This window comes from Idiotropiscis lumnitzeri, chromosome 3 (genome assembly GCF_059441095.1).
Source record: "Idiotropiscis lumnitzeri isolate Australia: NSW breed Sydney's pygmy pipehorse chromosome 3, RoL_Ilum_1.0, whole genome shotgun sequence".
NCBI classification, from domain to species: domain Eukaryota; kingdom Metazoa; phylum Chordata; class Actinopteri; order Syngnathiformes; family Syngnathidae; genus Idiotropiscis; species Idiotropiscis lumnitzeri.
The window spans coordinates 29,870,205-29,891,792 of record NC_142393.1 but is presented as its reverse complement, the minus strand read 5'-3'; the positions used below and the strand labels follow the sequence as shown (position 1 = coordinate 29,891,792).

General features: G+C 41.2%; 1 protein-coding gene across 4 annotated transcripts; it reads left to right on the top strand.

Moving 5' to 3' along the window:
• Positions 1–887: 887 nt before the first annotated feature.
• On the top strand, positions 888–20,231 carry hm13 (histocompatibility (minor) 13). 4 transcript variants are annotated; one of them, XM_088291181.1, is made up of 12 exons: positions 888–1,417; positions 7,818–7,853; positions 10,802–10,900; positions 13,659–13,741; positions 13,821–13,909; positions 13,991–14,076; positions 14,189–14,314; positions 14,381–14,438; positions 15,355–15,475; positions 15,559–15,661; positions 16,060–16,145; positions 19,654–19,908. In XM_088291181.1, exons 1-12 carry the CDS (start codon positions 1,193–1,195, stop codon positions 19,808–19,810), a joined length of 1,269 nt encoding a protein of 422 aa, XP_088147307.1. In that variant the 5' UTR covers positions 888–1,192; the 3' UTR covers positions 19,811–19,908. The 4 variants fall into 4 exon arrangements, with proteins under 4 accessions (XP_088147307.1, XP_088147308.1, XP_088147309.1 ...); XM_088291183.1 differs by lacking the exon at positions 19,654–19,908 and adding an exon at positions 19,924–20,231 and having other exon boundaries at positions 898–1,417; XM_088291182.1 differs by lacking the exon at positions 7,818–7,853 and having other exon boundaries at positions 893–1,417; positions 19,654–19,906.
• The last annotated feature ends 1,357 nt before the right edge of the window (positions 20,232–21,588 follow it).

Genomic DNA, 21,588 nt, shown 5'->3' with positions numbered 1-21,588 from the left:
CTTTTCATGACTGAATAGTGTGAATCTTTTTTGGTTTTAATTTAACATGTCAATGCGTAGCCTTAAGCATAAACACAGGGCGACGTGTTCCCCACGGGCGCCAGGAAGCCCAAAAGAACCTCATGAGTAGATCGCTGGCCTGTTCTAAAAAGAAAATACTCACTAGTGATGGGGCTTTGTGATATTCTAGGAATGTTGTCGAAGTGATGACGTACTTAACAATGTGAACCCTGGCAAAAATATATAAAATGTTGCCTATTGATATATATCTGTTGCCTAATTATTGTGAAAATTCAAATATGAGAGAGTTGAAATATGAGTGAAAATAATACAACAACAATCGACCGATATGCACCGCAAGACATTTATTTCATAAATATGTTCCTGAAGATTTCTGAAATAAAATGTAAAATTGAGATGCGCATAGCATGTACTGTGTTCAATATTTTCTAACATCGCTGTTCACCGTTCAACAATGTGTTTAGTATAATCACAAGATGTATGGACTGGCGGGAGTGAGATCAGCTTGGTTGATTAGTGAAAACTACCAGTTTTATATTAGTTGAGTTTACATGGGGACCTTTTGTGTCATTCTGGTTTAATTCATTATGATTCAAAATCTAAGCGATTTCGATCCACCAATTCAATTGCCAGCATGCAGATCGGTGTTAACATCACATGATTTATCAAAATGGAGCTCAGAGGACTGAATAGTACGAGGCGAAATGCATGAATTGAATGTTTTTGTTTGTCTGTATGTGCTCTGCAATTGGATAGCAACCCCGCCTCCTGCTAGTAGACAGCTGTGATAGGCTCCAGCATGCCCGCGACCCTTCTGAGTAACGGTAATGGATGGATGGATGAAAACAAATAAAAAACATTGGAAAAAAAACGAAAAAGGGCGGATATGTAAATCCGTTTGTATTGAACAGCGAGTATGGGGGCACAGTACAGCTATGTGTTAGCATGATTTTATGTTGTCCTGCTCCAAGCTTCAGAGTGAGAGCTCTGCTGAAGGATGCATCTTTGCTTTAAGAAACGTGGCTTTAGTGGGTAACCGGCTGGCTCGAGTCTCATCCACGAATAACAAGCATACGTTTCCGACTTCGTCCTCCTTTTTTTGACCTCTTTTCCGCACACTTCCAGCGCCAACCGCCTCTCTTGCCTTAAACGCCGCTATCACCGGCGAGATATGTCTGAGGTGGAGAAAGCCAGCACCTTGGCTCCGGAGACCGCCACCGCGCTCCTGGACGCCCTGAACACGACCAACTCCAATGGGACGGAGGCGCTCAACGCTACTGCCAAGTTCGTGGCCACACCGGAGGGCACGGCACTGGCTTACGGCAGCCTTGTGCTCATGGCTCTGGTGCCCATCTTCTTCGGAGCTCTGCGCTCCGTGGCCTGCTCCAAGTCTAAGGTAAGACTGCCGTTAGCTGGAGCTAGCTGGAAGCACCATCGAGCTAACTCGCGACAAGGGAAGCTTTCCTACGTCACAAAATGTGATTTTTCAAATTCAACCTGTGTCAACTGTTGTTGAATTTTGAGCTTGTTGTTTTCAGTCTCATTTAATAGTCGGGCTGCTGCTGATGACGTAATCTCAGTGCTTACGCGGTGGTTCTCGGGCTTGTGTACGGCAAGTCATCATTGAAGTAAAAAAAAAAAAAAGTCCTCATTAGCGTCACTTATGGGGCAGCCACCACTTGGGAGACGATTGTTTTACAATTTCGCGTTCTTTTCTAAATTGTTGCCACATTTAGCCGGCCAAAATGTGGAGAACGGTTGCCGGGTTAGAGGGTTGGTTAGTTGGTTAACCCACTATCGCAAAGGTAAAGAAGTTGACAACAGACTCAAATGGTTTCCTGCCTGACTGAAGACCAAAAGAAAGAAACCTGGTTTGGGCTCTCTCAAAGCGACGAATGGATGTCAAAAATCATCTTCGACAACCTCCGTTCATTTTCACAACGGTAAGTTAAAAATGAAGTATAGAATACTCATGATCTCCCTCCTTTACTCATGTCACACATTCACTCATTAGTGTGGTAATGAACTGTCATGTCACATTTAGTACATGGTTACCAGCTGTAAATTATGTGATTATTTAACCATGATGTTAGGCAAGTATGTATGCATAACGTATGTATCTATTACACAGTATATAACATTTGAGTGTATGTGTTTTGGGGTATCTATATTTGTATTTTGGATTTAGCGGCACTTGGTTTATGTTGGTTTATGTTGGGGGCTAGATGAGTAGGATTTAAATAGATTTTATTATAATTTGTATTTTATTGGCTAGCTATATCTGCAATCTGTAGAAGGATGTTGAAGTTAATAACTTTGTGTTTTGTTGGCCTAGGAAAACCAGCATATGAAATGAGGGGGAGACATCAAATGGAGAGAGGAAGGTTGGACAGGAAGTGGAATCTCAGGAGCAGTGTGGTTTTTGTCTTCATTGATGAACAGTGGACCGTCGCTTCACCCTTGGCAGGATCCTCAAGGTTGCATCAGAGTTTGCCTTTCAGGTGTTTTGTGGCCTTAGGCTAAATTTGTCAATGCGACACCTTACCCGCATTTGAATGGACAGAGCAACAATGTCGAGGACATTTGATGAAGCCTCAATTTTTTTGCATACACATATTAATGCTTTGGTGCACTGGCTGGAGATTGATGTCCCATCATTTGATGGACAACTTTTTCCACTGTGTGGCTGTAATTCTGGACTGTTTTGAAATACAGGAAGTCCTCAATGCTCGAAGTTTCTACGCTGTCGATGTAACCTGAATTTCATACACGTAAGAATTAACCCTTTAATACTCTCTAAATCTCTAAATAAATATCCAAACAACTGAATAAATATCCACATTTTATACTTCATATTAATAATATAAAATGAGGCTTGTTTTACACAGGACCGATTCGATAGGAGGTAGAAATACAGTATTTGGTGATAATGCTGGCTCAAGGCTTTTCGGTCTCATTTCATGGAGACGCCACTAAAGATGATGTAACGTCATTGTGGTGCATAAAAAATAGCGGTTGAATTATTACTATCACCATAAATATGCACTCTATGCTTCATGTTTGAAGTGGGTTTAAATTCAAGGAAATTTGAAGTCAATACTGTTACGCAAAACAATGTTTCATATTCGATTCCCCAGCTGCTAGCACCCTCCCTCTGCCTACTCAGAGCGCATTTTGGGCTCCGGATGACGTCAATGAGGGATACATGCGACCTGGCCGTTCTGCTGCGGTTGCATTCTAAAAAATCTTATGCGTATCCAATCTAGGACCGCATGTGAAAGTGGCCCAGTTCGGATTAAAAAAAAAAAAATGTAATTCAGCCGTTCAGACTCGCATATTAAATAACAAAACAGATGCTGGTCGCAAAAAAAAAAATCTGATCTGGTTCGCATTTTCCTGCAGCGGGAATTTAAAATGTCGGATGGGGCACAGCCGTTGAAACGTCGCAGGTCAAGTACGTCGTAACCTGAGGACTTCCTGTAATCATACATAAATTGTCAAATTTTACAGCTCAAGCACATTCATATTCCCATTCCAAACAGCAATGAATTGCGTTGACGTTTTGTGCTTTAGTAAAGATCCCTGCATTCACAAAAGCACACTGCCAGATGGATGAAAACGATGCACATGGAAAATAGCTAATTTCCAAGTTCATGTGTCAAGGGTGATTGGCAATATCCACAATAAGTACAAATACTGACAGGAAAAGTACCCATCAGCATGGTGCTAGCATGTACAGATAAGGCATAACATTCCTCGACAAGATTGTTCCTGTAACTTCAGCCCTAGTGTTGTTGTGCAACATGAATAAAACCCCTGCTTTCTGTATCATATTTCATATGTGTGAAATATATTTTGTTTTTAAGTAATTTTTCCTCTTGTCAATTGTTTTTGCATTTTGACTAAACGTATTTGAATGAGGGTAAGAAGGAGAAATTCAAGTTGGAAACTAAACTATCAAAAAAAATAAGTAAATAACAGTATTGCAATATTGCTTATATCCATCACATGTTTATAGCTTCAAGGTCCATGTGTTATAAAAAAAACTATCATATCTATCGATGGAAAAGGCAACCAAGTCGCACTGACAACTGGGGCATATTTAAAGCCAGCCCTTACAACGCCAGAGAGCAAGAATTAATGAGAGCGCTATGGTTATCACATGTAATCCTAGTTCTTCAAGTCTATGACACAAGCACCAAAGTTTTACGCTGTGCATTACTGTCAGCCCTTAGAGTAATATCTTGAAGGATTCTTGACACTTTTATATCTGTTGTGCACAAAGGAGGCAGTAGGTCCGTCTCTGTCTAATATCGGGTTGAAACTCCACTCCATACAATTTCGTAAAATCCAAACCATTCAGAACGTGTATTTTTGGAATGTATTGGTCTCTGGCTTTGCGGTCTCGTTTGTAAAGTCCCATTTAAAAAAAAAAAAAAAAAAAAAAAAAAAAAAAAAAAAGTGGTGCATGAGCCCCATTTACCATGACCGACAACTTGCCACATAGCGTTATTTTTGCAGTGGCCACCAATGAGAGCAAAAGTGGATTTATCCTGTCCGTAGTAAACAGCTGTATTTAGAAGCTGTGAGCGGACCGTGCTTAGCCATCCCTACCAGCAAGGCTCGGTCAGCAAGCCAAGGACCACAACGCATTGGCTAATAAAGTGTGAAAGTGTTTGTTAAAGGTTGTCTTAAAACATCCTGCCTTAACTAGAATTGCATTATATCCTTGATGTTATTGAGCAAAGCAAAAGTTAAGCCTTGATTAGTTCCGGCAACAGACCGGAACTAACCATGGCTTAACTTTGGCTTTGCAACACAACAACATTTGGCTAAAATGCGTCGTAGAATTCTAGTTACCTGATTTAATCCCAGTCACAATTGCAATCCCAGTTGCTCCAATCAGTGGAGCACTCCCTAACCCAGTGTTTTTTCTGGATTTTGTTTGATTTTTTTTTTTTTTTTCAAGGCCCACAGAATAGCTTGTACACTGACCCAATTTTGTTGCAAACATTCATCAGCTTCCGTGAATGCCATAATGGATACTTTCAAAGTCACTTAAACTCATTCATTCACTATTTGATAATTGCAGACGGACACATTTTCAGAAATAGGCAGATAACTTCCATCCCCAATCGATTTGCAAATGAGCAATTAACAGTATCATCCAGCCAGGATGGTCAATTTTTTGATAATCTCAATTTGTGTATCCTTTTTTCAGTAAAATTATATTAGCTTGTATTTTCTGTTTTATCTATTTCTTTTGGACAAGGGTGGCACGGTTGACGACTGGTTAGCACGTCCACAGTACGAAGGTGCTGGGTTGGGTTCTGGCCCTAGCCTTCCTGTGTGGAGTTTGCATGTTCTCCCCGTGGCTGCGTGGGTTTTCTCCGGGTGCTCCGGGTTCCTCCCACATTCCAAAGACATGCAGGGTAGGTTAATGGAACACTAAATTGGCCCTAGGTGTGTTTGTGAGTTTGAATGGTTATTTGTCTTGTTGTGCCCTGCGATTGACTGGCAACCAATTTGGGGTGTACCCTCACCTACTGCCTGAAGACAGCTGGGATCGGCTCCAGCACGCCCGCGACCCCTGTGAGGTGAAGCGCCTCAGAAAATGGATGGATGGATGCTTTAGAGAACACAATACAAAACTAAGGAGTTGAAACACACCTGGTAATGTCCATTATGGCCATGCCACCTCTCATAGCTAAGTGTCCGACATATAACCAGTCGTTGTGTAAGTAGAGAATTGGTCAATTTTGTGGAGGCGATCACATGAGCTCACGTTTGATATCAATAAATTCAAACTGTTGTGCAGAACGCTTTTAAACTTTTACCGATTGAAGTGGACAAGAGTAGTAATGTACATTTGCATTTTTGGTGTCGATCGGTCGCCGTTTTAGACAGACAGAACTGACAAAGCAAGCAATACAGTACTATAGTGCTTGCCTCCCTGCTTTGACGCAGACAGCCGAGCTTCAAAAGTGGGCATGCAAATTTTTCGTGAATCTCTTCTCAAAAAAGTCTGTGAATCACTACTGAGTCATTTAGGGGGTGATTTTTAGTGCTGATGTTTTTTTTGCATGCAAACCTATATATATGACCCATTTATTCCAAAACCCGGGGTGCATCTGACTGTTAAATGGATGCAAACATACAGTTACTAGTTACCTGTTGAAAATGCAGTTAGTAATGTAATCAAAGTTCTGTAATAGTAATGTAACTTGATTCTTGAACCAGATATGTTGACAGAAATTAATACAACAAAAAACAAATTGAAAACAATATGATGTTTATATATTTTGTTTATTTTTATATATTTCTCATTTTTTCCCCGTCTTATGGCTGTTTAATATGCATGGTTTTGGAATGCTGGAGGAAGCCTGAGCACCCACAATTTAAATCCAAAGCACAAGAAATGTCAGGGTTAAATACTAACCACTTGTGCACTATGCAGCAGAGACGGACAGTGCGATAACCTCAACTAGTGACGGAAAGTAGATTTGAAAGCTTCATAAAGTATTTCAAAACTTCCATGACCAGTCAGTAAATTTGTAAACGGTAGAGTAGAGGTTTGCTTCACACACAACGCCGTAATTCGATCACATTCACATTTTTATTAAATGTACCTGTAATCTGATTACGTTTTTTTCCAGCAAAACCTATGGAATACAGTTATTTATTTATTTTGTATCCTGAATACATAACGCTGGTAAAGGTAGTTTTTTGGCTCCTTCCCCGAGTTTGTGCAAACGTCATGCGCACTCGACGATGTTCCTACTGATGATGTTGCCCGACGCACTGTGCGTGCTCTGTGTATCGTGAGCACCGGTCCATTGGAGTCCCGCTTTTGTTTACACGTGGCCTCCGCCACTTGAAGCGTCTGTCAGAGCTGGCAGCAATCCACACATATCCCGCCGGTCGCGCAATCTCCTCCGGTATGTTAAAAGTGCTTGTCAACTCGTCAATGTTTCATGTAATCCAATGTTGATTAACTCCACACTATTTTAATATCCAGCAGCAAAGGTGTAAATACAGTTCAAAAGGAAACGGCATCCGAGGCGAGCATTGCGTTCACATTTTGGCTGAGATCGGAATATGATCTGATACAAATTATTGAATTGGGGCACCCCTAGCTTAATCATTCTTTGTCCTTCGCTCCTAAATGAACATTCAATTATGTGTATTTCCCTCTGCATATTTTCACGACCATAAGGCACATTTTCAGCTATTTCTGAATTTTACATATACACACCATATTATTGGATGCAGGCGTGGTAAAACATGAATGTGGGAGCAAACCCACGCAGGATAAAGTGAAGGCTTATAAATCATTAGAACCCTATAATCGCCTGGACAATACTGAAACATACAGTTAATGTTGCGTTAGCAAACGGTTAGCATTCGCGCATAAATATACGAACATTGTTGATGAAACTTACAGACTCTTATCGGTACATACTGGGGGGCGTGCCTTTTGCGTCCTCTTTCACATCCACCCATCCCTCTTTAACGTCATAAGTGACGTCCGCCTTTCCTCTATATAAGCAGCGTGTCGGCAGGAAACGCTCACAGAGAGTCAAGTGGGCCGCTCATCAAAGTCACACATTTAAAAATTTGGGAAATTGCTGCACATTCATTAAAAGGCTGATTGAAGTCCATTTAAAAAAAACAAAAAAAAAACAAGACTTTTAAGTGTGCCTTATGGTCGTGAAAATGTGATAATTGGATTCAGTCCTGATCCTGTTTTTTTTTCTCCTTCCTTTCTTGTTCGTTTACATTTGTCCTGCCCGTAGGAGCTTGGAGAAAAAGCGTACGAGTCAGGTTTCCGAGTGAGTATGAAAGATGCTGTTTGTATGCATGAACATATACATACTTTGTGGTGTGTACTTGATTGCGTGTGTGCAATTATTTAGTCCGCCATCATATCACCGTGACAACCATGAATCATGTCGACTGCATGAGAGATTGCGTCACACTTACCCCCCTCTCATTAACCAGTCAGATTACTTGTTTGGTTTTAATGTTGTGATGCATCTCATTAATAAAAAGCATTAGGTTGGAAAAGCCAGTTACTTGTCAAGTGCAGTGCGACAACACAAAGGTGGAACTATTAGGTATTCAACCAGAAATGTCCCTCCCAAGTCTTTGACCTTAAGATCAATGTGACATCCCAGCATGTGTGTTTGGCCTCGTCATTGATGGAAAGGAGCTGCAATAACAATAGATGAAGAATGTGGTCAAAGGTCTACACGCATCTCTGAACAGGCTGCTTAGCACAAGTGACTAAAATAATTCTGAATAAATCTCAGTTTTAGGTAACGTGCAGCAAGTCATTTTCCAACAGGATGGGCGCCCTAGCACATTATTGGCGTGTGGTTTGTGTGTTCCTGGATGAGCAGTTCACACATTAATTGATTGGTCTTCAGAATGGCTCCCCTGTTTCACTTGCTCTCGCACCATTTTAGTTAATTTTTTTTCCTGACAAGGGTCGAATCAAACGGTTTTGCATCACTGTTTTTGCATCAAAATGAATATTTTGTGCCTCATTATTACTAGTGATAGACCCATATGCTTTTTTCAGGGCCAATACCGATTATTAGTAGTCATGGAGGCCGATAACCGATATTGCAAGCCGATATTCATTGGTTGAAAAAAGGGGCTAAAATGGTGTCAAAATTTAAAAAAAGAAAAAAACTCTAAAACTTGACTTAGTTTAAATGCCTTTAAGCATATTATTATACAACTTTAGTGATTTACAACATGTTAAAGCTTCTTAAGAGCTTAGAAAATAGAAAACTTAATTTTAAAAGTCTAACAAAAAGTGTATGTATTATAGTTCAATGATAACAAAGATCTCTTTAGACTTTACTACGGCAAATAGTTTTGAGTTGTAGTAGACTGACATTTATGTGACTCGAGGTAAAAAAACAAAGGGGCAGCTTACTGGCCATTACGTGCGTTTAATGCCTGCGTTTCGAACAACAGTGTATAAATGTGGAACAAAAAATAAGTTTCCCCCTCTTCACTATTTAAACCAAAATAAATTACCTGAAAATGATGACTTACTTTACATATTAACATAAAATAATGTCTTTATTTATTGTGCTTTTGACCAATTTAAAACTATGAAATAAAAGAAATAAATAAATGAGTGTTGCCACTGACGGCAGCTGCATAATTATTCCCAGAAATCAGTGTAAGTTTAGGCATAATTTGAAATTCTTCATTGTTAAATATTGCTGTAGACTACCATTGTGTGATTTTCAGTATGTAGAAAGCAATTTAAAAAAAGAGCTATTGTTTACAATTCTGTCAATCAATTCTTTTGTGAATCAAGTGCAAATTAAAATGATTTATTATAGAATTTTGTCAAATTATCATTATTGAGTTATTGGGGAAAAAAATGTGATTTTAAAAAAAAATTTTTTTAGCCCATATCGCCCTCTCATGTGTATGCAACTTGGACGTTATTATATCGCAGCCATGTTTCATGTGTGATGGTGTTCTTCATGTTGCATTGTCTTGATTAAGTGGGAGAAGTGTTATATCTTTGATTTACGATGTCATTTTCTGCTGAATCCTTTGTGGTTGACTGATTTACAAATTTGTTTGGTTTCAAAGTTTCATGATGCGCACAGGGTAATTTATAAATATATCACTATACTTATTGTAAATTAAGACATGTAGCTTTGATTAACTCTCATCCCCCTTTTTACCCTGGAACATTCTACCCCTATCCCGCCCCAAAAAAAAAATAGAGTCAACCTCTACTTTGTGGAAATTTACCTATCACAGGGAATCATGGACACATATCAAACGCTTCAAGTGCGGGAACACTGGATTTTCATTCACTCAGTGTTTGGTTCTATGTTCAAATTTTAAATATACTTTATTTCGTATGTATGATTGTACAGAAATACTTTGCGAATCACCAAACTAAAAGATTCAACGGCCTCTCTTAGTATACACTCACAAAAAGTTCGGGATATTGGACTTTTGAGTGAAATTTCTAGTTTAACCTAAAATTCACTATAACCTTTACAGTTAAACTTAATTCAATCTTTAACCTTTTGAATGCCTATGTCAAACTGATCAAGATGTTGCGTGTTTTTTTGTTTTTTTCTGTACAACATGTTGTTCTCAAACAAGAACCTAGATCAAATGATCTATGAATCAGCAATACCAATTCCTGGTATATTTAGAATTTGTATTCAACATTCCTTCATCATGCTGTTCACATTTTGACATTGTGAGACCAAGACGACACCTTGCAACTGCACTTTATCATTGCGAGTCTTTGGAAAGGAAGTTTCCAGGGGGAATTGGCCACTGATCTTCAAGTGTCGGTCATTAACATGTTTCTGAGTGACTACAAGAGTTGCAGTAAGGAATAGAAGTGGACATCCTTGGAAATGTTCACAAATCAAACACCTGTTGTGAAATTTGCCTCCCAGCTTCTAATTGAGTAAAAAGTCCTAAAACATTGAACAGTTGGACGCGCGTTCAAAAGTTTAAAGGTCAAATTAAGTCAACCAGTTCATCTTGAAATTTCACCAGAAAGCCACACATTGCTAACTTTTTGTGACTGGCTCAACTCTTCTGCCTGCTAGTTTTCACTTTCCTCAGTCAATGCATTATTTTTGTTGCTTTACGTTTGGTTATTCATTTCTTCAGATCTGTGTCCTTTGGCAAATAGTTGATGCAGGCATACTTGGTTTAGCACATTTGAGGTTGGATGAACAAGACTGTGTTAAACTCCCCTCACTGTTGCCCACAGAACTCTTCAGACATGCCAGAGACTATCACTAGCCGAGATGCTGCCAGATTCCCAATCATCGCCAGCTGTACTCTCTTTGGACTCTACCTTTTCTTCAAGGTGACCTTTCACGTTCTTTACACTCACTAGATTGTGAACAGCTAAGAGATTTGGTGACTAACTGTAGAACGTTTGCGTATTGACCAGCTGACAGACAGATAAACACTAGCTGGTGAAGATATAAGGTATGGCATCAAACAGGTTAGCTTGCAGCTGGTGAACGTAGTGGTGTATTTAGCTGAAATATGAGGTAGTGGGAGTACATTTTTCTTCTGCTCACACAGTGTGAAAGGTCAATGTACAGATTCTTTGGGCCCAAGCAGCCACTGCTGTGAGGTCCTTTTTGTTTTTGTAAAAATTCTCATTTTGGAGACCCTAAAATGCATGAGAACTCACCAAACTTTGGTACCTCATTGGGCCTGTTGAAAAATTGTCAAACTATGCCAACAAAATTTGAAAAAGTTTGACCGCCTAGAGAGGAAAAATAAAAAATGCCTTTACAGCGCCACACAGTCTGATTATTCACAGTAACAACAAAAGCTGCTGTAATAAATACACTAAGATGATCCGATCTTATCGAAATGTTTCATGTTTGATGTTCGTCCAGGCCAGTAGACGTCTATGAATTTATTTTTCATTGTAGTGGTAACGCCACCTACTGGCTAGTATTTAGGCCTTAATGATGTTAAAACAGTAACTTTATTTTTCTTGAAAAGCTGTTTCCGTGGCAACGTGCAATTTGCCAGTAAAACGTTGATTTTGAGGGTCTAAATATGCACAAAAAAACATTTCACACACATCGAGCCAAAATTCCTCTCTATTCCCCCGATACATTTTTAACAAAGCAGCCCTGGTCGTCCATTTCACCTACAGCTACGAAGATTTGGTGGTATACGTAAGAGGCCAAGACCTAGAAAAAAGTCTCTCTGAGCCATATGGTAAACGTAACAGAATGTTGTCCATTTTGAATTTACTTTAAAAGGCGGTGTCACCTTGATTACAAAAGCTGCTAAGATGATAAACGATAAACTTATTTTTCTCATACTGGTAGCGCCACCTTCTGGCTAAAAAAAATATGTTTACGTTTTTTACGTATTTCTCCACGCGGCACAATGGACGACTGGTTAGCACGTCTGCCTCTCAGTTCAGAGGTGCGGGGTTCAATTCTGGCTTCGGCCTTCCTGCCTGGAGTTTGCATGTTCTCCCTGTGCCACCCTGTGTTTTCTCCGGGTACTCCGTTTTCCTCCCACATTCCAAGGACATACATGTCAGGTTGATTGGACACTCTAAATTGTCCCAAGGTGTGATTGTGAGCGCGGATGGTTGTTTGCCTTTGTGTGCCGTGCGATTGGTTGGCAAGTGGCAACCAGTTCGGGGTGTACCCCACCTACTGCCCGAAGACAGCTGGGATAGGCTCCAGCACGCCCGTGGCCCTTGTGCGGAGAAGCTGATCAGATAATGGATGGATGGATATTTTTTCCCCTCGCGGTTAATCAGGTTTGCCTCATATTTGCTCAGAAGAGTACCGTATTTTCCGGGCCATAGGGCGCTCTTTAAAGTCCCTAATCTTCCCCAAAACAAACAAAGCGCCTTGTAAAGCGACGCGCAGATTATATGGACCAAGCATCACTCTCCACCATCAACCCTTTTACTCTTTGGGCTGTACGGAGTGCATGTTCGCACACCCTGCTGGTCAAAGTCTGAGTCATCTATGCTTCAAATTGACGGTGAGTTATACATTATGTGACTATGGTGTTTGGGTGATGGTGTAGGAGAAAGCTGGACAAAAGGGCAGCTGTCCACAATGTTGTAGTCTGTCTTATCATTTTTGTTATTGCAAGCAAGAAACGTCCCAGGTTTAGACAACAGACTGCAAAAAGCCCAAAGCACAACAGCACATCTCTCTCAGCAGCCATGCACATCTCTCTAAACAGCCATATGATTGGCTGAGTCTGAGTGGCTCCCAAGAAGCCATTGCTATAATCTTTTTCTGTTATTTTTATTTCTTTTGGGTATATAGATGGCATGAGAGATACATGTTTTGTGTTAATCTTATTTCTTTGTTTCATTGTTTGCTTGTATGCTGAGTTTTTTTTTTGGTTTTGATTTGAAACCGTGACTCTAAGGAGTGTGGTGACCAGTGAAGTCCCTCCCCTGACGTTGTCTAGTAGACTATTGCCAAGACACCTTTTATTGGTTAGAGTCAGTGTTATTGACAGTGATACTTTATAGTCTCAGGACATCTGTCATTGACATGGCAGCATTCCTTTAAGGTGAGCTGGCATAAGGGATCGAGTCCTGGTGAGCTGGCATCAATTAGCGCGAGCAGCTGAGCTAGCGCGAGCAGCTGAGCTAGCGCGAGCAGCTGAGCTAGCGCGAGCAGCTGAGCTAGCGCGAGCAGCTGAGCTCGCGCGAGCAGCTGAGCTCGCGCGAGCAGCTGAGCTAGCGCGAGCAAGCTGCGAGCTAGCGCTCGCGCTAACAGTAGCTGAGCCAGCGCGAGCAGCTGAGCTAGTGCCTTGTAGCCCGTCTAGTATATGCATAAAATACGGAAATAGCGCCCTCAACTGGTGTTGTGCCCTTTGATGCAGCGCTTATGGCTGTAAAAATACGGTACTTATACACAACATGAATTTAAGAACTTGCTCTTGAAATTAAGTTGTGATCCACAAAACTGCTCTGTGACGAAAAAAATATTGAGCCTTTTTTATATATAAGCTTGTAAACAGCAGTGAATAAAGATACACTAGTGCCTTTTGCAAGTAAGGGACATAGCGGCATGTTTTGAATGACATTTTGGACTTTTGCGTTGATATTGCAGGTGTTTTCTCAAGAATACATAAACCTGCTGCTGTCTGTCTACTTCTTTGTGCTTGGTGTGTTGGCGTTGTCTCACACGATGAGGTAATTCACACAGCCTTGCACATTAAGATGCGCCCTGTTGTAAGCGATCATGCATTAACTCTTCTTCTTGGTGTCCAAGTCCTCTGCTGTCCAGAGTCTTTCCCTCTTCTGTGCCAAACAAACAGTACCAGCTGCTCTTCACGCAGGGTGCTGGGGAGAGCAAAGAAGGTGAGTCAAAGAAAACACATGCCTCCCAGTTCTCCTGCCTGCATGCCCTGGTGGTCAAATTCTGTTGTTTTGTATCTTTAGAGATTATTAACTACGAGTTTGACACCAACAACCTGGTGTGTCTGCTTGCCAGCGGCGTGGTTGGCGTCTGGTACATACTCAAAAAGGTATTGAACGTCGCAGTTGGCGTGCTAATCTCCCACACTCAAACCCAATCATTTTTTACTTTTTACTTTACATTTTACCCAATAACACAATCGCGTTGTTGTGGTGTCGCAGCATTGGATCGCCAACAATCTCTTTGGCCTAGCTTTTGCCCTCAACGGGGTGGAACTTCTGCACCTGAACAATGTCAGTACTGGATGCATCCTGTTAGGGGGGCTGTTCGTCTACGATATCTTCTGGGTAAGAGCCTATATTACCAAAAGATAAACTTAATATTGGTGATTACATTCACTCTTATCTTGGCAGGTATTTGGTACCAATGTCATGGTGACAGTCGCCAAGTCTTTTGAGGCGCCAATTAAACGTGAGTATTTAATTATGATTGATTACGAGACTTTTATTATCTGATCACATACATGAAAGTGACTGAAATGGTCCAATTTATTGTTTAGCCTACAATGATGCATTTACATTATTACTTAATAGACGTAGAAAGACCAGTGCAAGTGAAATGTTGAAAATGAAAGGGTCAGTACATTACAGGCCCAAGAAATTTGAGGTACAAATTTATCTACTGGCTAAATACACAGTGCCACACGATACCAGTCCCGCCTCTGGAAAAAATTGTACTGCTCCCTTTTTTATGATGCTTCTTAGTATTTTACCTTAGAGCAGGGGTGTCAAACTCATTTTTGCAGATGGGCCACATCATATTTATGGTTTCCCTCTGAGGGCCTTTATGTCTGTGACATGAGAACCCATATACATGTACGATCACCTTACATTATTACGTATACACAACAAATTGATGGAAACCCAATTTTGTAATTCTTTGTTTATCAATTTTTGTATTTTAAGGGGGGAGGATTGGTCACAAATAAATGACATTATCTCATATCTCACTGTTGTTAAAAGTGAAAAAATGTGCTAGAAAGTTGAGGCACACAATTTGCCGTTTGAGGGCCACATAAAATGAGGTCGCGGGCCAGATCTGGCCCCCGGGCCTTGAGTTTGACACCTGCGCCTTAGAGTGTTTCTGTGTATACTTTTGATTTTATATCGTGTATCTGGTTTGTTTGTGTCTGGACCTCGAGTCTGTAATGAAGCAATTCACCTCACCAAAGAGTGACTCATCTTAGACAGCGTCCCCCTCAAAAAATTCAACATGGCCGTCAATAAAAGTGCTGTTAATATTGAGCTACATTTTATCTGCTTGCTGCTCAACTGCTTGACAAAATGATGCCGGTGGCATCCTGATGTGCTCATTCTCTCCCCATCAGTGGTCTTTCCACAAGACTTACTGGAGAAAGGTCTGAATGCCAGCAACTTCGCCATGCTCGGGCTCGGTGACATCGTCATCCCGGGTATCTTCATTGCCCTGCTGCTGCGTTTTGACATCAGGTAACCCTGCAAACGGGATGCTTGCCATAACCGTTGCTTACTGTCTCCCATTTGATGTGTGACATCTTCTAATTTTTTTGCAGCCTGAAGAAGAACAGCAGAACATATTTCTGCTCCAGCTTCCTGGCCTACATCTTCGGATTGGGCCTCACCATCTTCGTCATGCACACCTTCAAACATGCACAGGTGAGACCTTTTAGGTCATGCACTAGGCCTGCACGATATTGGAAAAACATGCGAGGGTTGTTGAATATATCCGTATCGATATTATTGCGATATTTCACAGGTGCCTAAAGAAATTACATTTTTATTCTCTAAAGAAAGAAGTAAATTTTTAATAGGTCAGAATAAGCACGCTCAAAGCTAATTAATTGTAATTGCCCGAGATAATCTTTAATTACTAGAGGGTGATGCACATTTAAATTTGGATCTGACTTCTCAAATATAAGAAACTTATTCCATGTCTCTGCATTATGCAGATTGCTTGGGCCAATGTGGTGATATTGATATATTTTTGATATATTGTGCAGCAATTAATCCCCCTTCCTTCAGAGAGTAGCTAACGTTTGTTTGTTTATGATCAGCCTGCTCTGCTCTATCTGGTGCCTGCCTGTGTCGGCTTCCCTGTCGTGGTGGCCCTCTTCAAAGGAGAACTTACCGAGATGTTCAGGTGAGTAGCCATGGCAAGCAGGAGTGATCAGAGCCACCGTCAATGTCTTGGCAGCAAGGCTCAGACACCATCTTCCTCTTGTCTATCTGCATCCATTTCCTGTCTCGTCCTCTTCCTCCCCTCTAACTTTGGGTGTCTTCATCTACCTCCTCTGTCTGCATCCGCTCCCTGTTTGTCATCATCCTCTCTTTGTTCATTTTCTCCTTGCTTGTCAGCATCTTCCTGCTGTATCCTTCTTTCTGTCTGATTTTTCTTCTTTTTTTTCTTTTTCATTTTCTTCTTTTTCTTCTTCTGACTGCATCCACTTTATCTCCGAATCATCTTTATGGGCCAACTATATAAACACATGAGGAATTTGTCTCTGACAGTGTGAGTTACAATAGTAAGGCAGTAACAAACAACTACGATATACGACGACATGACATATAAGCACTTCACCCTATTTGGCCGGTGTGTCCTCCGTCCGTGACCTGGGCAGCCTTCCGTCATTCATTGTCCATCCATATTGAAATAATTTGTGAGATTCTCAGTGCAACGTATATAAGAAGGAAAGGAAGCGGTTTCCGGAGGCTGTAACTCAGAGCACAGTGTTGGTTGAAGAACGAATATTGCAGCTGTATTGCTTTGATTGTGGTCAGGTTGCTGGCTCACCAACTCTCTTAAATGCAAGTATACAAAGCCGCCTGTCTACCGACATGTGAGAAACATCTTCGGTGACACGCGTCCTTTTTCCTGTGTGCGAGAGGAAGATGGTGTCAAGCACTGAAGCACTCGCTGCTCCTCGTTGAAAAGCATAACGGGCAAAGTGTCATATGGAACTTTTTTGCTTACACCGACTGCCATGAGAAGCCAACCATCATAACAATGCCTGTCCGTAAGGCTTGTTTTAGAACTCCCGTGGCTCCAGGTGGGAACATGTCCAATCTGGCCAAGCACCTTGCCGACCGTCATCCAGAGTTAAACTACCAGTTTAGAGAGCGACAGGTGGTGATGCATTCCTGACACTTCCCTAAACAAGAAGTACAATGTGAATTTGTTTTGTTCACAATTTGTATAATTTGACGATGGGATTTGACTAGCTGGGAGCGGACTAGAGAAGAGTAGACACACACACGCACGCTCAACGCAACATTTCATTGAGTCATTATCAATTAAATGAACATGTTTGCTTGACAGTAATGGTGCAAATGTATTGTCAATATCCACAATGGATGACATGAAATGCAGTCAAATCGGTCAAAAATATGACATGTGATGTAAAAGCTTATTGTGAATATATATATATATATATATATACACACACACACACACACACAAACTTTCTACATACAGTATGCTTATATAAACATACACATGCAGGAATTGATCTAATTATTTTTTAAAAAATTTGCTAATTCTGTGTCCAAAGAGCATAGAGGCTATACACCTGCATATCTGGCCCTAAAAATGATCATAACCTGCTCTATAATGCATGACAGTAGATGTCACGGTAATGAGCTCAATAAACCTCAAAACTGTCTGTTAGCCAGACATTTTCGTGTTTAATAGAAAATGTTGGGATTGCGATAACATTGCTTTGGTGTGAACAGAAGAATACTAGAATACTATAAACAGGGTTCGAAGTTAACTTTAAAAACTGCTTGCCCATAGGGCAAGTGCCACTAAAATTTGCCTTGCCCGAGTGGCCAAATTACTTGCCCGACTTGGCAGTTATTGAAAATGTTAATTGTAGTTTTAATAATGAACAAAGCTGCATGTTAAATTGGGAAAATTATATTACAGCAATCCAGATTATCAATTTTTAGTCCAGGAGAGCCTATTAATTGAGTAATCACATGAGTAAATTATGAGTGTGGGAAATTTGTGTATTCCCTTAAGACCAGTGCCTGTGGTGCTGCCTCCATAAGTTTCATAGCATAAACAGAACACAGTCACTGACACTATGTCAGGTCACATCATGGAGCGAAATGTTGCCCCGCCCGTGCCCGGTGAAGGTGCTCCTCTTCGGCTTAACTGCCACGCACGCCGGCCGGAGCTCTGGTACGGTCCGAACCGCGCGAAACGTCGCCCCCCCAATCGTACCCGGGGGAACATGCTCTTCTTCGTCCACTCTCCTCTTCGCCCACGCTCTTCTTCGGCGCACGCCGGCCGTCTAACCGCTCCAACGCTCCGTCGTGCCGCTCGGCGAAACTACAATGCCCCCGCGGAGCGAATGGAGAGCCCCGGTCGTGCCCGGGGACGGTGCTCATATTCGGCTTAAGTGTGAGGCAAACACGCCCTCCTCCTTCGGAGCTTTCATTTTCGTCGAAATTCAAGATATTTGGCTGCTTTAAAAATGCTTGCCCGGTCGGGCAAGTTGCCCATAATTTTACCTTGCCCGTGGCCAAATTTCACTTGCCCCGGGCAATCGGGAAGCGGTTAACCGCGAACGCTGATAAAGGCACAAACTAAAGTGCAGATTTCAACAAAAATGCAAACAAGTGAATGGCATTACCACTTCCTACATATCACTTAGTTTCATAAAACATGATACATTATGGAAACATGGACTTCTCAAATCACTCACTTAACTTGTCATACAAGCATGATTTTTTTTAAGCATACCCAAACTCCAGTTGGTAACATCACACACTAACAGATAGGAAAAGTAAGCTAATACAGACTTATGACATAAGACCTTCATATTTCAATAACAAATAAGCGCCGCATAAGACCATCATATTTCAATAATAAATAAGCGCCAGCGGGCATTATCACCCTGCAGCGTCTCATCATTTACTCATTTAATCCATAAAACATATTTACGTTTTCAGAAATTTAGTCCATGCCTACCAAAGACATATTTATACGGCTTAAGTTCTTTTTTTCTCCGATATTCATAGACAAGCAGTCCATTCAACAATCCGCTCCTGTTCTTGTATCCAGCAGTGTCGAGAGCAAGCGTGCATAGCCCACATGATCAAAACAACCACTCCTGTAAAGACGGTCTTGGAGTTGTCGTATGAAGGAGCGTGAGGATAAACGGCCGTATTTTCCTTTTGAACTGCATTTACACCTTAGCTACTGGATATTGAAATCGGACCGGCGGGATATGCGTGGTTTAATAATATAAAGGCAAACGTCACCAAAACAAAAATTAGAATTTAATTGAAAATTGGCAATAAGATGATGCATTTGCCTTAATTATTGGATCTATGGCGATATTTGTAAGTATCAGTATCTGTACCGATGTTGGTGATACTGGGCCTGTGTTTACTCATATTGGATCGCAACCAAAATAGTCACTATTGCTATTCCTCATCTCTGTAAACTATTTTGAACACTGGACATAAGTGCCTGAGCACCTTCGCAATCTTTTCTGCTTGCATGAGTATGTGCAAATATCCTGTTTACGTTCTTCTTTTAGCAACATTATCCTTTCACTCTCTTCTCTTTCCTCACCTTGTTTTAATCCTACTTCTTGGCCCCTTCTTTTTTCTCTCACCCGCCCTCCCTTCGGGGCACTTAGCTTTGAGTCATCCGAGGATGTCCTTCCAGCCTCTCCAAGGCTCACTTCCTTCCCAAGCGTCAGCGGCTTCCCCGCCAGCCTCGCTGCCTCCATGAACGCTGTCTCTATGGCGACAGACTCCTCCCACCGGCGGCGCTTACAGACCGCCGCCATGTAGATGGACTGTCGCCATGTATCTCTTTGGTGTTGGCGTTTGCCATCAGACGTCTACTGCTACTGCTAACGTCTCCTTCCTGTTCATCATCATCATCGTCATCTGTTCTCCTCCAGGTACGAGGAGTCCTCTGGCGAGGAGGAGCTAGCTAAAGATGACTCATCAGAATCACTGAAGAAGGACCAATAACAATCACTGACTGCAACTGCCTCGCAAACACCCACATTCTGCCAGCCTCCGCCCATCACACCCAATTCAACTGCTTCCTGCCACACTTGATATCACTTGTCATTCTGAACCCTTATTGTCTGCAGGAGGGCAGAGACCCAGGAGCCCTCTTTCACCAATAAGTTGTACGGATGAGCAGATGGGGGGGCAGGGACTTCTCATAAGTGATGGTCATGGTCATATATCTGTACACACACACACACACACGCACACGCCCATATACATGATATTATGGGCCCCATCAACCCTTGTGAGGAGAAGCGCAACAGATAATGGATGGATGGATGTATATGTGTACGTAGATAGCTAGACATATAGACACATTATATATGTAGATTAGAACTCAAAGCATTTTATTTCTTATTTAAATTCTTTTAATTCTTAAGTATTTTTTGAACAACAATATAAGCAGACACAATTGTGACGTGCCTTTTCCATCTGTTATTTTAATCATTATTACTAAAGAACCAAATGCTTTGCTTGAGCCGATCGTGCAAAATGGGCTCCCAACAAAATTATAATATTTAATATGAATAATTAGCTGGGATAGGCTCCAGCACACCCGCGACACTTGTGAGGACAAGCAGCTCAGGTACATGATGGACGGATGAATTCTTGATTTTGAAACCTTATTATATGAGCTACACGCCCTCATCTGCGCTCCTGCAACTAAATGTTGACATCAGGGTTGAATGTCATCATGCATCTTTTTCTCTTTGTTTTTTAGGATTGTTGTTCTTTTTAGGTTTATTAAGATAAGATAGGGGGGAGTTCTCGGGGTAGTTCATGATAAAACCTCATTTCACTGATTATTTTTTTTCTGTGTGTGCTTTGTGTACCGATTAGTTTTGGGGATTTTGATAAGTGCTTATTGTTTGGAACACGTTACATTTGCTCTCAAATCTTGCTCTCATGCTGGATTTTCAAGTTTTAAATGGTTCACGCTCCGTTGTTGATTCCTTTGCTTGATTTACCTTTTCTAACTTGATGTTTAGGATGGGAAAAAAAAACTCATGTCTGAATACTTACCTTGCTCATGTGCAGTTCACTTTGTTTGAGGACTGCATGATAATGTTTTTGGTGTTTGTCAATGCATAAAGAAGCAGAAATTTGACATCTCAAACGACTCAATTATTTGTGTTGCCTTAACTTCTGGTGCTCGGTAATTTCTCGTGACGTGTGTTCGTTAACACATTTGGGAATTTTTAATGATGGAAAAAATCACGCACAAGATTGCTTAGTCATCAAGCTCCACCATTATCCTGCGCGCTCACAAGCAATAAATAAATTACATTTTTCACTTTAGTGGACCTCCGCATAGACGTGGTCCCATTCCTGCAGATTTCCATATTCCCAGGCTTTTTTATTTACATTTTTTTTTCAAACAAAGCTCAAAATAAGTCTTCGCGTTTAAAGGTTCTTCATCATGTAGCCTCTGTGGACCGCAAAAGCCGTGGTGGATTTTTACAGAATAAATGAATTAGGACATCTCATGCGGTTGCGTTGCACCTGAAGTGATGTTATGCGTTCAGAAATGGGGCCTTCGGAGGAGC